Source organism: Plectrocnemia conspersa, unplaced genomic scaffold (assembly GCF_051122295.1).
Source record: "Plectrocnemia conspersa isolate PC_06_02 unplaced genomic scaffold, ASM5112229v1 ptg000012l, whole genome shotgun sequence".
NCBI classification, from domain to species: Eukaryota; Metazoa; Arthropoda; class Insecta; order Trichoptera; family Polycentropodidae; genus Plectrocnemia; species Plectrocnemia conspersa.
The window spans coordinates 17904251-17923312 of record NW_028277176.1 but is presented as its reverse complement, the minus strand read 5'-3'; the positions used below and the strand labels follow the sequence as shown (position 1 = coordinate 17923312).

At 27.4% G+C, this 19062-nt stretch overlaps 1 protein-coding gene across 2 annotated transcripts in view; it reads left to right on the top strand.

The window, feature by feature from the left end:
* Positions 1 to 16660, top strand: part of LOC148228464 (acid sphingomyelinase-like phosphodiesterase 3b) — a 178749-nt gene extending 162089 nt beyond the window's left edge. For both annotated transcript variants that reach the window (XM_088199618.1, XM_088199619.1), the window contains exons 8-10: positions 2740 to 2852; positions 10668 to 10852; positions 16021 to 16660. In XM_088199618.1, the coding sequence (XP_088055744.1) occupies positions 2740 to 2852; positions 10668 to 10852; positions 16021 to 16258 (536 nt within the window). In that variant the 3' untranslated portion in view covers positions 16259 to 16660. The remainder of the gene's footprint in view (positions 1 to 2739; positions 2853 to 10667; positions 10853 to 16020) is intronic.
* The last annotated feature ends 2402 nt before the right edge of the window (positions 16661 to 19062 follow it).

Here is a 19062-nt window from a genome sequence, read left to right as displayed (position 1 = left end):
TTTTAAATATTTATTGGTAATGGAGACATTTATTTTTCATATATAATAGATTTTTGCTACGTTTTAATAAATTAAATATAAAAAATAACTAGTGAAAAAATGGCTCCTACCTTAAAATTAAAATATTTTTCTGTGAATCTGTATATAAGTATTTATAAATAACTTCAAAGTGAAAAACGAAGACTCGCAAAAATAATTAGAACAAAACATTATCTTTACTCGGAATCTGAAACAAATCCGGGACATTTAGGTAATCGAGTGTTTTTCATGGGCAATTATTAATGCCCTGTTGAATCCAGGATTATCTTGCGTAATCTATTATGTCAGGTCACGTTAAACTGACCTATATTTTTTAAGCGCATTAAGTAATAGGTATTTATTTAATCGAGCTTTATATCTGACATATGCATTTTTTGAAATAGTTCTAAAATACGTTTAAATTCATATTTTATTACTTAAATAACAGTAACTATTAAATATGTATTTCTCTGATTCAACATTATACATATTTATGTTCTATCCAAGCATTTTACATGTGTTATCATAGATCAATAATGCGTGTAATATAAATCCAAAGTTTTACCCTATATCCAAACACGCGTTATAACATTCGTAACATTCATCACAGGACGTACACACAGTTACGTGTGAAAATCGCGTTTTTTCGTTCTAAGAAAAAGTACAATTTCACAGCAAATAAGCCGTTCGCATATCGTTTGTGATTTATCGCTCGGCGTAAAACAATAAATGCAAATTCTAAAGAGTTATCGCTCACGTTTTGCGTTAATGCTTTACCGTTTAAGGACAAGTTTATAAAGCATAACAATTTATTGAAAATAATAATAAATATAAATATATATTAGAAAAACATGAATTTCGTTTTTTATTTAGGCCAAAAAATACTTATAAATGTTTATTTTCATTTTAATGTTTCAAAATATTATTTCATTCGCATAAAATGTACGTTACTTTGTTGCAAAATATTCCGTTAAACCCCTTTTCACATCTAAAGATCGAAATAAGTACTTTCTCATACAAGCGATCCAACTAATTGCAATATAAGCTTGCTGGTAGTATTTGGCCAGGTTTAAAAGATTCTTAATGCACAATCTCTCAGCAATAACACTGAGCCTGGATTTTGAGGTATACTAGACTTTGAAGAACCAATGTCTTCTTAGACAATTTTTGTCGTACAACACCTATTTCTTATTTGCGGTTATTAAATAATCGAGAAAAGGGAACCAAAGATCTTGGGATATGCGGACGCATGCTGGTTTGTTGGGATATGCGGATACATGCTCGAGTTTCTTATCGAGTTTCTCCAATCTTCATAATGTGTCTATGTACTGTTGAATCAGACTAGTTTAGTTTATCATTACATATAAAGCAACGGCTTATGTAAATATGTACTAAATTGTCATCTTCTCTTTTTTTTGGAATTTTATATTCGCGTTTGTAAGGAAATGTATATCCCCTCAATTTACTTTTTTAGACTATCCTATGTAAAACATTGTCTTACTGAAAATATATTTTAATTTTTTTTAATTACAGTTAAAATTTAAATAAAGCTCTTTATTTATACAGACTAAATAAAGTCTATAATTGCGAACTTAGTTCTAAGTTTCTTAGGTGTCTAAAAGCGAGAGCGTTTCTGGCTACAAGCCAAAACTACCTGGATCTAAGAGGTTTATTATAAGTACTGCTATAGATATGCATACAGATTATTATATACCTTACTTTATGTGATATATGTTTACGCGCCTAAAGTTTTGTTTAGCTACCTTTATTGATATTTAATTACCATATTTTATCTACATATAAGACACATGTTTTACCCTTATTTTGGTGTCCTGGATTAAGGATGCGTCCTATAAAAATCTTAGATACAATTTTATAATAATTATGTATTACTAACGCCCTTAATGTGTTATTTTATAAAAAAAAACGCAGTCATTAAAATGAATAATTTAATAACAACAAAATAGTAAGATTTTAACTTAGTTTAATATATTTTTTGTAAATTCATTTTATGACTATTTTGAAGAAGCTAATATTTTAGGATAAATACACATTTACAATAAATAGTTATGGGTTTATAATATAATATATATACAGCTGCACCTTTAAATGAAATAATGAAATAAACAAGTATGCCCATTATCACTTGTCTCGTATGGCAAAGGTTTTTATTATTAAATTAATTTTCTTGCTACAGAATTGTTTTCCGTCGAATGTACCTTAATAAATCGATATAGAAGTGCTAAAAAGTTGTCAAATCTATTTTAAATATTGTTATCTAACTGTATTTTATAAAAAATATATATTATACTTATAAGTACTAATTATTAGGACTATTTGTTGATTTTAAAATCTGTATCTTATACAATAAATTTAAATAAAAACAAATTTCTTGAATTTGTATATTTTATATAATTATCATCCATAATCAAATTAAATTTCTCAGAAATGAGTTTATTGGGAAATCTATAAAAGTAAGATTTTTAAAATGAACGCAATTTCATTTCTCAGAAAATATATTTCTGATGTTTTCTAATAAGCAATACATACAAATGTATGTATTGTATATGCATATAACTGGGACTAAATTATCGTTTTGTTGTTGCGTACAAAGAAAGGAAAATATTTTGATTGCCGTCGCGAGATTTACCGCTTCGAGTTTAATAAGTGTGTTTTATGGATGTTTTGATGGAAACGTTTCCTCTTTTTCCCATGTTCCAGGAAAGCCGATATCCTGGGCGATGCTGGCGCCATCTGTGACCCCGAGACGTACTAGCAGCGGGGCAAACAATCCCGGATTTCGACTATATAAATTCGACTCGGACAGGGGACAGGTAAAAAACGGTTTTTATTATGTTATTTTTATCCTACAGCTCGGCTCAACGGTTTAAGCGTGGGATTAGAACGGACAAGCTTTAAGGTCTGGACCTCTGAAATATTTTCGCAGTTTTACGATCATATAAAATGTTGTAGGCATTATCAAGTGTGGCGTTGTGATTAAATTATAGTCATTAGGGATTTTATTTTAAAGAAAAAAACAGTAAGTTTATTATAATAAATGCATATAAATGCTGCAAGAGCTGAAAACCTTGTATGACTTTAAAGGTTGACTCTTTTCTATAGGTTAGGTGAGTCTGAATATTAAAAGCTTTTTTTTATATATCTGCAATTAAAAAAAATTATCATATTCAATAGAAAATCATATATTAACATTTATAAAATTCTGCAAAATAATTTAAAAGCATTAATAGTTAATATTATTCTGCTTTGAAGGTTAGCCATATATTTTAAGTGATTCGACTGTCACCGTTTGGTTTATAGATTCATAGACACAGAATATTAAAGTGGGCGTAATACTCCTAATATAATATAGGATAATAATATTTCATGAGATTAAAATATACACTCTAATAAATAGTGAATCTTGTTCGAGCTTTTTGCGAACCTTTTTCAGGCAAACCACACTCTAAATGACCATCGGTTAAATCAAAGGGAAACGGACCGCAAAAGGGCCGAAGTCTATTTATACAAAATCAAAATATAGAAGCCCAAACCTATTTTAAGAAATGCTTGTAATATTTTAATATTATATGTATGTAGGGTACTTAAGCAATGTTAACAGTTTTTTTAATCATAAAACAAAATTTAAATGTTTTCATTAAAATTCATAACAAATTTGCTAATTTTATAATATTTTTAACAATCTTAGTTCTTGGGTATAATACTATTTAAGTATCATAAAAGGTTTTATATAATTATGTATATAATATAAACTGAATTAAAAGTTATAGTTAATACTTTGAGATTACATAGCAAAACTTTTCGGTCTCTTATACGAAGTATTATAAGTATTTTATTTATATTTAATAATGGGCAATATTCAACGAGATTATTTGTAGCATATTTTATTTAATTTATATTTTTTTATTTTTACAAGTAGCATAAAATTAAAAAAGCATTTTACATTGCTGCTAATAAACTGTTAAAAATAATTATCCATGGATACGTATTCAACCACTTTCGGTAAATTTTAATGGACCAACAACATGGGTGTCGTCTTTCCCGTTCTACGGTTACTAACCTTCTGTCTTTTACCAAAATGAAGACAAAATCTTTCGATGCGAGAATTCAAGAAAACACCATATATACGGATTTTGAGTAGGGCTTTGACAAGGTTTGTCATGGTTTATTAATAAAATAAATGTTGGACTTATGTGGGAAAGGTTCATCTGATGCTTTAACTTAGTTATATTTGTGTAGGCAGTTTATAACCTATGGCAACCGTCTGTCAAAAGAGTATTTTATCACTTTGAGGCTCCTCAAGGGTTCAACCTGGGACCTCTGCTAATTAATGATATAAATACGGAAGTTGCAAATTCAATTATTTTTTTCTGTACGCAAATGCTTTACAAATGTATAAATGCAATCGATCTTTTGCGGGCACTTTCTTTTCACATATTAATTTAGATTCTCTATAAATATGAGCTTCCGTCAAATATCTGCTCTTATGTATCAGAAAGTGCCATACTGCTTTATTTTCTAGATTCTGTATACCATGAGATTATTCCTATGGTTTCAGTAAGAACATTTTTGAAAGAGAAACTTGCTATAAAGTTCTTGGAATCAGAGCAAGTTGAGGTTCTCCATACAAATAAACGACGTCTACGATAAATCATGCAAAATTCTTGTCTTTGGCATTCTTAATTCGAGATATGTAATTTGCAATACCCATATAACGAAATACTTCCTCATAATTAGAAAAGCTTAGTTTATTTTTTTAAGGGCTAGAATCCGTTTTTATATCCCAGCGTCATTCTTTTAGGAGCGTTGGAATACGATTGGCTCAGTTCTTGCAAAAAGTTAAATGTTGCAAGTATTTCTTAAAACAACTTAAAGGTAATGTCGATAAAGACTTTTCTAAGAATTTAAATTTTTTGTTCTGAAACGTCTTCAATATCACGATTTCGTCCTCTTCTGATTTTAATATTTTATTATTATTTATCTTAATTGTATAATACTTTTTGTTACTACTAATAATACTGTGTACTTTTTTGACCATCGTGACGCATTAAAATAACCTGTTAGGTCACGATGGTCTTAATTTAAATAATATAAATAAATATTGTGTTACCTTTGTATGAATCTGATGAAACAATCGTTCAACAGAGTATATCTTACTATAATACCTTAAGAATTTTAAACGCTTAATTTTTTGCTAGTCTCAACTTTAAATAATAATATTTAAGTTGAATAAAAACTTATTTTTATAAAATAAGATTATATTTTTGTAATAACAAAAACTTAAAAACTATATATAAACTTATGGTTCAAAAATAATATCACCCAACGACAACATAATACCTTACATATACAGAGAGTTTCTTAAAGGATATGGATGTGTCATACACAGTAATGAATAAAGTTTTGATGCGAAGTTTCTAGATCCCACGAAATGCATTCAACGATTACCTTAACTATTAAGCATCTGAAAGTTTCAAACAATGGAGTCGTTGAATATAACTCATAACTAGCAAAGGGTACTTTAATATGCAATCATGAATATAATTATTAGTAATTAAGTCATATAGTTTATTATTTATGTGGCTGTGTGCGAAAAAATATGATACGTTTTTCATTAAAAAATCTAGATTTAAATTTGATAAAATTAAATCGCGATACATAACATAGCGCCTTATCGCTTTGATTTACTCACCCTTATACAATATGTATGCGTAATAAGAAAGCTCATGGTTTCGTGCAAACTTTGTATACCTACGTACGCTAAAAAGTCACTAAACCCGCTTAAGATAACACGCAAGCAAATTTTATGGTTTAGCATGTATAAAACAAAATATTTACACAGAATATGGCTTTAATAGACATAAATAACGCGAATGCCCCTTAAAGCCCTTTGTTTGATGTTACATTTTCGTGAATAAAAATGTTTCGTAGTATGGGATGTTAGAAATGAATATATGGACACGCGGAAGTGCTTAACTTTTTTCGAAGTCAAAGGTTGTTCGTATTTAATGAGCTGACCTATTGCTCGTGATAAGGTTACGCTTTTTCTAGGTTACACACTCTACAAATAGTACCTAATTTATTAGCCAATCATTTCATTTGCTTTCACTGCGAAAGAATTGGGTCAGACTTTTTTGTTCGTTTGTGCCCTTTGCGCGTTTTCCCCCATATAAAATAATATATCAAACGTGTGATTCTGAACAAAAAATCTTATCTCAAAAAAGAAAGGAAAAACCTTGTCAGACTATCTCAACTTTAATGTTGATATATTATTTATGAGGTCGTTTTTCAGCTTAATTATTCGCGAATGGTATGCATAATGACAAAGTTGCTTCATCTAATTAAACTTCTTCAATAAAATACATCCTGATTCTGGGAAAAGGGAATAAAAATGTAAATTTTTAAAACACATTAAATAAACACCAACAAAAACTTTTCCACTTTAAAGTCAAACTGTATTTTCCGTGACCGTCTGGGTTAACTTTCACGCCTCATTATTCACGAGAGAGTCGATAATATCGAAAATTCAACGTTATATAAATATAACATTTATACAGGCGTTCTTTAAATTTATTGATTTTTTAATATTTTTCAACTTATATTTATACATATGTTAAATTCAAAGCGAGTTGTAACTTTTAGCTCCAAAATGCTTTATAAACTCACAAGATTGTATATTTTCATGATACTTTTACCTTTCACATACATACATATATATTCTATTAAGAATTGTGAAACTATTTAAAACTATTTATATATAAATTTTTCACTTTTTATTAGCATTACAATTCTACGTTATATTACAATTTTAATTCTTTTTCTAGAAACTAGAAAATATCGATGCCTTGAAGATTAACTATAATTGTTTACTTTCAAAACGGGACAAACTAGTTTGTATATTAATGAAATATAGTTTTATCTGTTTTTGTTATTTTCACAGCCAACATTTATTTCAGTTTATCCAAGCACTTTATTTTGTGCCTGGTTTGCCAACTATATTTAGATTAGTGATGTGAAAAACAAAGTGGCATCATTGATACTTTAAATAAGCTTAGAAATACAATTTTAACAGCATATCTTAGCAGCGAATAATTAATAAAATAAATAAATAGCTTTTTTTTATTTCTTGTATAATTATTTATTTAAGAAGCCAAGATTTTTATAAACAATTTTTAAAAAATAATTAGAAAAATATATGAAGAATACATATATAAAAGTAATCAAAGTTTTTTGATTATGCCAGTATTTCGTCGAATCCAATACCTGTCTACGTATATATGCGAGGGTAATAATTAAACGATAGGCCGAACACATTCCAATTCCACAAAAGCCAATAGGTCTATTGAAATAACACGAAGCCAACTCCGACCCCCTAACAATTTGTCACAGTTTCGCGTCTAATCCGACGATCCACAGGTTGATCCCAGTTGCGTAAGTTGGTTCGTATCGTGGGGGTTTGTTTGGCGACCTTTCGTCGAAAATAGATGCTTCGTTCATTGTTCGAAATTGGAATCGGTCACGCCGCCATACGTGCGTTTGCAAGCTCAGGGCGTCGGCCTGTCTTCATCTCGGGATGGCCGGATCCCGATGGGGGCCCCCATTGTGCTTTGCCCCATAATGGTGGCTCCCTCGTATCATTAGTCTCTGTCGACGATGGGTGCTAGTGTATGTGTGGACGTGGGTGTATCAATGCTTGTTTTTTTACTGACTGAATTGTCAAGGTTGATGTGTGACCCAGCAAGGCCTTGCCAAATATCATGGGGGCCCCCATTGTTGAATTACAAGCTGACTACTTTGAACGTGTAATTTCAGCTCTGTGGGTTACATAAAATGAAAAGACCATTCGTCGTGATAAATCTACGGACTTTCACGTTTTTCTATAGGCTCACCAGAGCAGTTTAATTTCATGCTGATTTATCGAAACTGGCACAACATATCTGATAGGTAGTGTAGACTTTTTGGTTATTTTGCTAAAATAACTAATAAAAATTTCAAAACATAAGGGCAAAAAATATATTTATTGGATTAATCAATAAAAATAAAATAAAATATTACTATAGACGACATAAAAATATATTTTGGAGAAATTTCTTCTGATGGTTCACAAATATTATTGCCGGTCTTGCGTAATATTTCCGTTCTGTTTTCAAGAAAATATTTTTTGTCTTTCACTCAGTCGCTTTCTTCTTCAATGCTGATCATCAAAGAGTTTAGGCCAAAACAATACGTTCTTCTCGGTATGATTTGCTTTCTGATTTATATTTGAATTGTGGAAAAGTGTCGCGTCATCCTGATATTTGGAAATGCACAAAAGTTACCCCTATTCGTAAAAAAGGTTAACAAATTGCGTATCAAGAATTATAGACCAGTTGCAGTTCTGTCAGCTACTGATAAATTATTCATATTTACGTCTTCAATCAATTTAGACTGTTTTTTTTAACAAAAACTTGGTTTTTGTCCGAATTATTCCATTGTCACTAACTTATATTTTACGATGAATTATCTTGATGCAGAAATATAATAATATGTAAAATTTACTTATTTTGAAAAAAATTAAGTTTTTCATAGGTTATAAGTAAAAAAAGGTCGAACCTCAATGTTTCAATAATTTATCTCGTTTATTCATAAGTGACTTAAGCTATCGCAGAAAGTTTGTGATTTATAGCAACTAATTGTTGAAAAGATATTTCACCTTTTCAGTATTTCTTTAAGGGTACAACCTGGGCCTTCCGTCTTCTCGTTATTCAATAATGACATAAATACCACAGTTATAAATTCCATTTATTTTGTATGTTGACGATTAATATTGATTTACAGTTAGTCATTATTTCTACAGCGTTATTTAGATTCATTATTGAGATAGGCTTTTATTAACCCTCTGCCCTTTATTGTCGTAAAATTCTATATTATGTAATTTTCACGATTTCATTGCCTATTAAAATATTCATACGATATTGATATAAACATTCTGACTCATACACTAAGAACATTATTACTTTTTAAAGCTAGTGGAGGAATATATCCATGATTTTCAGATTGGTTCAGATTAGTTATACATTGAAATCAGTCAGTTATTCGTGACTTCTATTTCACTTTAATAAGATTTTTATAGAGATAAATATTTTTTGTATTCGATTTCATTGTAAGGAATATTTTATCGTACTTAATATTAAGATAAAACTTATTGTTGTATTTTATTTTATTATATATTAATATGAAATCTTCATAATTTACATTATTGAAAATCAATTTCAGAATATATTTCTAATTAAAAAAAAATAAAAAATGCCAACTTTACTACCAAAATCATAATTTGGACCACTCAAAACTAATTGTTCTATGTAGTGATTAGAAGTATGAGTTTAATTGGCCCTTAATATTCTCAATACATCATATTACATATCCACATATTCTGATAAAAAATGTTTCATATTAAATTTGCAATATGACTCAATATTGCATATAATATATCTTGGATACAGCTTAAAAAGCTTCAGAAGCTCTGTTGTCCCATTAGAAATAATAATAACGTTAAAGTTGAAATTAAAACATTATTTCCTAAAGAATTCTCTTTTTCAAAACGGACTCTTACGAGATTATAAAATATTTTCGTAGAGTTTTAACATGATATACCTTAATGTTTTTCTGTTCCACTTAGCCCCATTTAAAAAACGAACCAAATAACAATAGATAGCTGCTATATTTATGTCGTTTAAGATTTAATCTTTACTAAGTACTCATATGACAAATATTAAACAACGTTTTTAACCGATTACAAAATTTATAAAAAAAATATATTAGGATTGAACGGTTTACCTTATCACCGGCGCATTTATTTTTTGTGTTTATTTTAATATATTACCTAACTTACTATTTACAGTATTTTACCATTATTCTAATACTTCCAAATAACGGATGTGAAACACATGAACTGATATCCAGACTTATTATTAATTGTATTGGGTGTGTATTATATACAATACATACTTACCATCATTGCCGTGGTATTAAGCATCTTTATAAATAAATCCCACTTCTCACAAGTGTCAATATGAACTAAAGATTTTCGGCATTTTCTGCAAGAATAAACTTTGTCGTCTGCTTTTCAAATGTTATTAATGATTTCTTCATCGATGCGTATTCCTTTTGTTTGAATCTCAAGCGCTGCTCTGAATACAAGTGATATATCATACCATCGGGACCAAGTTTATCCAAAAATATTTTACTTAATTCTGTGTAAAGTTAAATAATTAATCATTAGTTTTAATATTATCAACTTACATTTTTTTCCATTAAACCTCAAAATATGAACTCTTGTTTTATGAAGAAAATATATTTATCTTTGACTATAAATTATTAGTTTATGTGTAATATGTTTAAAAATATTTTCTGTGAACATAATAAATAGCAAAAATTTTTCATCATGTCGATAAATATTGTTAATCAAAAGTTTTTCACAAACAATGAAATGCGTATTTGAATCGAATATGTACCCGACTCATATTAAAATTTTCCATTCATAGTACGTTGTCGTGGTTTGGTGAGATATTATATTACGTATTCATTGTTATTGAAAAGTTTTGTATACACGTGTCAGTTAGCTAACAAAGTTGTGTTTTAATTGGCAGGTTTTAGACTACACCCAGTACTATTTAGACATCAACAACGCCAACAAGAATGGCGAAGCGGAGTGGCAGGCGGAGTACAACCTAACCAATTACTATGGCCTGCAGGAAATTAACGCAGTGTCCTTACACAACTTGGTCGACAGGTTTACGCAGGACCGTCACAGTGCCAACCAGATATTTTCTAAGTAAGTATAACTAGTAGTAAATATTTTTTTTTTAAATGCGTGCTGCAGTTTTGCTGCTAAAAAGTCTAGTATTACATTTATATATATATATATATATATTATTATAAAAAAAATTAAATTAGCTTTTTACGAGACTTATTACTGATTTAATTTAGTTCATTAATCATTCAAGAGGTAACAATATTTTTTTTGTTCTTTGATTACTCCTGTATATAAATAATATACTACATGAAATCCTGTATATAACAGACACTAAAGTGTATTGTATTTGTATGTGTATTGTTATTAGAAAGTTCGAGTGTATTGTGAACTTATTTGGTTTTCTTAAACTATATAATTTATTAAATTTGCAACCAAACCCTATAAAAGCAAAAATACTATACCATAAAAGTTTATTGTAAATTATGCTAATATAACTAACGTACTACTATTTACCTTTTAAAATAAAATCATAAATTTATTTTTATTATTTAATGTTTTATATCACGTAACTAGCAGTCTACGTCCAGCATTATCTGATCCTTATTTTACGATTATTTTAAGAAAAGCATTATGGTTTTAAGTACATGCATACAACAAAAGACAGTTATATGAATATAATATACGCATTTAGCCTTAAATAACGTCAGAACAGCAACTTTAATTTCACAAATGTCTTCGAAATACCTACATCAAATAATAATTACATATGCAGAAAACCCTAGAGTATAAATTATTTTAATACTTAAGAAATGCTATTTAATATATTTCACATTTATATCAAGGAAGTTAACGTTAACAATCCACGCAGACCAGTCATTTAAATTTAGGCCTACCAACTTTTGTTGTCTGCATTGCTTAGCCCACATAAATAACTCATTGCTTTATAGTACAAATCTACAACATTTGAATTTCCAAAATCATAAAGTGAGTACATGTACCAAATATTCCATGCCTCGACTCTTTTCACCAAAAGCTACTAACATTAATCTATGATTCATAGTTAAATTTGCTGTATATACGATAGTACGTAAAATTAGAGCGGCATTGAATTATATGGCTTTTGCAATATTATCAAATTATACGCACACACATGTTGCACCATCAAAAACTCAATTTAATATAGCGTCGGAACGTCACATTTTGTCGAGGAAATTTCTTGATAAGGGTCAAAATATTTCATTTATTTTTTCCCATATAGCCACAAATCGAATCTTTGACCTAAGTGGATTGGTCGAATTGGTGTTATGTAATAGGCTCTTAATAAGATATAAAAACGATTGTTTTTGATATTACGGTCAGATGCGTATGTACACTATAACACAATAATAAGTTATCGATAAAATGTTACTAATTATATTTGTCATAATAAAATGTCAAAATTAGATACCATATGATTGAGAGATTTAATATTAATATTTTTTTATATAAGCTAATAACCTGTTATTTGTATATTAAATAATAGAAGGCATATAATTTTAAAAACAGCAAATTATAAAATATTTTTTTTCAAAACTAATATTGTACTTACGTTTTTCAATTCATTTAGATCAATCTTTATTCGTTAGATAAAAATATTATTAAAAAAGTACTGGTCAATCTGCTTTTTCAATGCTTAGGAATATGTTATTTTTTGGGGTTACTGAATTTTTATAATCAAATTTTCAGACTAATTAAAATTTAAATATTATATAAATAAGATATTCTATATAGACAATCAAATAAGGTCACTCTTGATTTACAGCATTGGTAATTTTCGAAATAGACATTCCAAAGCTTAATTAGTTTGGTAAGAAACTTTACTTCATTCATCTTACTCACCTGTCAGTTATTGTCTATGTGTTTTATTTTAAATTTATATTTCTCAATACAATGAAAAGAGTATAAAAACAAATTAAATAAATATGTATGTATATTTCGTACCAAATATTTTTTTCACAATATTTCGAATTTATTAGAATTAAATTAAAAATTAAAGAATGGAATTTTTAATTAAAAATGCTTATTTTAAAAATCCTTGTGATTATCTGGTTTTTGAGGCTTTAAAAAACGTAAGGTAAAAAATTATAAAAAAACAATTACCTACAAAACTAAAATTTGAGTATTTTTTTACATAATATGGTTAGTTTCAAATGATAGATGAAAATAGTAATACGAGCAGTAAATATAGCAAAACGTTAAAAAATATATTTGTATATATTTATTCAACTTATTTATCATAAAAAACTTATATGCATACATTCAGGAACAAACTAATTATTAAAAAAAGTTGTTTATTTTTAAATGTATGTAGTGTTTCTGCATAAATTATTATATGACATGCAATAGCAACATTTACTATTTTTGACACTTTTGCCAGTCGTTCTCAATTATATTTTTATTTAAATGGCATAATCTTGGTGAAAATTGCATCCGTTGCTTATTTTCTCGCTGCTCGTCTGAAAAATAGTATTCTTCTTCCTAATTTTAAATTCCATCAGAACTTCGTTGCTCATTTCCGTCAAAGACAAAATTCGTTCTAGTTCTTTATGTTGACTAGTTTGCTAATAACATCGTCAATTTTTTTAGTTTGCATACTATCTGCGACCAACTGGAGATTGAGCTCAATTCATAAGTTACTTACCGTAAATATTGAAATTTACTCCAGGCATTACTACCTAATATTTCTACAGCTTTATAAATGTCATTTTCTTTTTGTCTATTAAAACCTATAGTTGCCTACCTAAATCTGGTTTTAGATAACGTATTAAATAGTAATCCATTGATTAAATAATGGAGGTTGTATTCAGTAGAAAAAAATATGCCTACTCTGCTGTAATATTATCGTCATTATATAATATATTATTGCATAATATTAAATATAAACACGTGAACAACAAAACAAAGCGCAATGAAAATAATTTTTTTTTCTTAAAGTCAAAGACTCACTGTATTAACCTGATTTTAAAATTAACATTTTGCACCTACACCAGATACATTTCCACGTTGAGAATAATAAAAGCAATAAACTTTTTTTGTTGTGAGATTTATTTATTTATTTTGTAAATGTATATTTTGAACTAACCGCCACCGCGCCTTGAATATGCCAATTAATTATCTTACTCTGAAATAATAATACAAATATTTGTATAAAACATAATTCTAAAACAGTAAAAGCAAATTAAAATGATGAAAGTAATAATACAAATTTCACTTTTAAGCTCTATCTGATGTACCTTTTGGTAAATTATCTATTTGGTACTCTCATTTTACAAACAGTATTTGGAACAATAGAAACGTAAGCAAAAGTAATTATTTTTAAATATGTAAAACATATTTAGTGAAATTTTATTAAAAAATGCATGTCAAATGATGTTTAATGATTGATGCAGAAATTTTATATGTAATCTTTTTTGGTGTTGTTTTTAAAACCGTATTATATAAACCATATTATATAAATACGTCACAATTTTTCAACTGTCTAAGATCTAAACCATTTTGTAAAGAACCGTTTAAAAAAATGGGAGAAATGATTTTTTCAAATTAAGTTTAAAAATCAGGAATGGTCATTAATTTGCTCAAATGGTAAAACACATCTTCACTACGTCTACACTACTTCTCGTATAACGTTGGAATTACATAATGCACGTGTATTGGTTTATAAACAATGACACATGATTATTATTATTATTTTATTATTTTATTAATTTATTTAGCTAAATAGCTAATCTTTACATCTAACAAATTTAGTAAACATATATAAAAATATATTAAAAATACATAACAGAAAGAAAAAATAAAAATATACAATAATAAAGTCTTAATATTATAATTTATTTCTATATGTACGAAGGTGTTTTTTTATTCCATTTATGAAACCCGTTATATTTTTGCTGTTTCGGATTTCTCTTGGAAGACTATTATATAAATCAAAACCTCCGTACATAATTCCCCTAGCCGTACTCGTTTTCTTATACTTAATTATCTTTAAATTTTCTTTATTTCTAGTATTATATTTATGTACATCTTTATTTCTTATTAAATACTTATTAAAATATTTTGGTAACATATTATTTTCTAACTTATATATAAATACTAAAACATTCATACTCAATATTTCTTGAACATTCAACCATTCTAATCTATCAATCATACTTTTACAATTAGTTAATCTATTTTTATTTAAGATTACTCTCATTGCCCTATTTTGTAATTTTTGCAACATTTGTTTATTTAATTTATTTAACATATTTAATAGTGTTGCACAATAATTAAAATGGGGCAATATTATACTATTGTAAATTATTTTTTTTGTATTTATACTTAACATATTTCTTAATCTAGATAATAAACCTATTTTTCTACTAATTTTTTTTAATATGTAATTACAATGATCTTTAAAATTTAATTTTGTATCAACAATTACTCCTAAATATTTTATATTATCCACTATTTCTATACTAGAGTTATTTATTACTATTTTGGTACTATTATCTAACACATTTTTATAATTAATAAACATACATTTAGTTTTATTCTCATTTAATTTAAGTACATTATTCTTTAACCATATTTCTAATATACTTAATTCATTATTTAAATTATTTACAATTTCTTTAATGTTATCACCTATGCAATACATTAATGTGTCATCCGCAAATAGATGAATTTTACATTTTTTCACGTTATTAACTATATCATTAATATACAAAACAAATAATAATGGTCCCAATTTAGACCCTTGTGGTACTCCATAAGACACTAATTTCTCTTCAGAATATACATTATTTATTTTAACTTTTTGTTTTCTTTTATATAAGTAATTATTAAACCATCTTAAAACTATATCACTTATACCTATACTCTCCATTAAACCATTCCATAATTCTAACGTTTGTTTCCTTAGAAGGTACGTTCAGTTTCTTAGAAGTCATAAAATGCAGGTAAAAATGCACATCAGTTCTCAATGTTTGCAATATTTGACGGAATCAAAATAAAACTGTTTAAAAAGGTTTATTATAGTTATAAAAAAATGGAAATTAGTCACAAGGCGGACCTTTTTTTACACTTGCCCCAATTTTAATGCGATTTGTTTGAGGCATAATGGAGTGAAATAATAAAACCACGAATCTTATTAAGCTAATTTAATAATAAGTTTGTTTATGATACTGTAAAATATTTATGATACTAAGATATATTTTTATTTACAGGTATTTTAGAGCCAATTCTGTGCGCATGTACGAATCACCCAATGACGACCTATGCGAAAGCGCTTGCATTCATGCGCATTATTGTGCAATAACTAGAGTCGATTATCAGGATTTCAAGAAATGTGTCGACACAGCTGCGAGTGCTTTAGCTTCCGGAACGGAAAGGATCTTCACATCGTGGTCAGTAATTCTGTTATTGACATCCTTCCTGATGACAGTGTCGCCCTTCTTTGAATGACAACCAACCGCAAGGCACTCTTTTGGAGTACACTGAATTAATGTGAAGGAATAAATAAAACGTATATATTTTAAATAATCTCGTATAATTATTAGTCCTCTTGTATGTGATCTTGATTGATAAGTAAATAATTGGACGAACGACAACGTTTAGAAAGGCGATTGGGAACAAAAATTTAATTTTTTGGGAGCGATGTGGGATAGTGAACTGTGTTATTGAAATATATAATTAAAAATGCTAAATTGATATTATCAACAATAATAAATTGAATATCAACACGTGCGAATAAATTGTGAGTGATTTCGACGTTGTTCGTTTAATAAGTGTTTTATTTTTACTGTATTTGTTCAATTTAAGTTTAATAGTTATATTATTATAATATAATAGGTGTTGAAAAATAAATATTAAATAAAATAAGCCAAATAATGTATTTAATATATTTTTTATTTAATTTTAAAATTTTTTACTTGCATAATTATTATTATTCAATACGAATATAGAATTTTTTAAATGAATATATAAAATGTGATGTACCAACTGATTAAATGTATTGTATAAATATATTAAAAAAAAAACATTTTATTCACTTGAATTATATTATATATATATTGGCTACGTTAATAATAATAAATACAATATGTTAAATACATTAATTAAATTGTGAAGCTTTCAATGTCACAATAGTTTTATAAATAATTATGAACGTATATAAAATAATAATATTTATTCATAAACTGACACATTCACACACACAAAAAAAGCATACACAACAACAACAAAATTAAAAATTTTAGACTTAGTATAATTTTATACAATTTTATTTTATTAATATATTACGAGAAAGATATTTTTGCCTCAAAGGCTATGAATTCTATTGTAAATATTTGACTAAACATTATAAATACGAGCTTAGAATTTAGCTGAAATTAAATAATAAGAACTCGTATTTATTACTCTTGAATTAATTTACTTTCATTGTATGAATATTATATATTTGACCAAAATTGATTTGATTTTTTATATTATATTGTTGTTTATATAAATATTTATAAAGCATTCGGAACGTATGAAATATAAGGAATTGTTTTTTATATTTTATTTTGTGTGTATTAAGGTGCCTGATACCATAATACTAAAGTTTTATATGAGAAAACTATAAAAGTCAGAAAAAAATACAGAACGAACATTGTAATACCCATATTATAGAAATAATTCAGTGTTCGGTGTGAAAATTTTATATTAATAATATAATAATAATGCATAATGTTGTTATTTTATTATTTATTATTATTTTTTAATATAAGTTTTTTAGTTTAACTAATATTTATTCTGTTCAAGTTATAGATTGAACATATTATTTTCTTATATATTTAACGCGACTGCATGTTTAATGGGTGTGTAATAAATTATCTGAAATACCATAAAATGTAATATGTATTATGAATTTTCAAAATGAAAGTGTTGTCAGTGTACCAATAAAGTACTATTTTTTTACAACAATTGTTTTATTATATTCAAGCACATATAATATTTTGCATTCATAATCAAGTAACGAATAAGTTTAGCTTGAGGTCAAAAAATATATCAAACAAATATCGTGTGACAAAATAAAACTTCTAAAACCAGAGAAAATTACTAGATCGTGGAAAAGAAGTGAAAACAACCCTGTTAGTTTGTAAAGATATTTTTTGTTATGTTTTATATATGAATATACCTAAAATATATATAACATTAAACATATCAATATATGATTTTAACACAAAATTTAACATGCTATTTAGGAATATTTTTTATATCACATTTATTTAATGAAATTTTACTATTTCTGGTTTCAAGGTCAGAAGCGTGTGACTTTAGCGTAGCTCTATTTGGTATAAATTTCTGTAAATTCTCGTATGTTCCATGTCGGAAATAACTGGTGGATATTTTTGTTAAAAAATAATTCTAAATAATAGCCCTGACATAAGCTATTTGCGAAATGAAAGTGAATATTATGAGCTATATCTGTTGACATACACCAACCCATACTGCAGAATGTTTTCTTTGTAGGTATGGGTACTCAAATACAAATCCTTATAGGTGTTTTCGGGTTTTAAAGCCTAATGGACTTTGTAGTTAAAATAGACACTAGATAAACAGTTTATTTTATAACAAATATAAATTCACAGATATATAAAAAAAGTAGAAAAGTAGTTAAAATGGCAAGTCTTGAAAGTTAAAAAATCTCCGCTGGCGTGTCGAGTTGTATTATTGTCGGGTGTGTTGGTTGTGAAGCAGCTGATGCTTTCTGTACGATCCGCTTATATCTCTAGCGTCTTTTGGTTTGTCTCTGCTGCTGAAATTCTGCGTCTCTCATTCTGTGACCACATGGCATATCTTTCATTATTGTGGTTGGAGAAAATCGCAGATAAGAATGTTTGCGATTTAATTTTATCGCTTCATGGAAACACCCATGAAGTGTGTTCACGCCTTTATAATAAATGGTTTATCCAGCGAACAATGACCTAAAAGTAGAAGAGCAATAGTATAATGCGCAAGGTATGTATGGACTAGCGCGCGGCCTTCCCAAACAAAGCGTAGTGTTTTAGACGGATATGTTATTAGCACACGAAATTTATTTTTTATTTTTGTATGAAAAATCGTTTTTTTTTAATATTCATTATAATGCCCGAAAATGTTTACCTAATTGTGCTGGTGGTTAAACCCCATAACAAAATATATATTCTTAATATGTATTTTTTAAAAACAGATTAATTTACTAAATACTTATTTAGGAAACTCAACTTAAAATACATTGCATATAT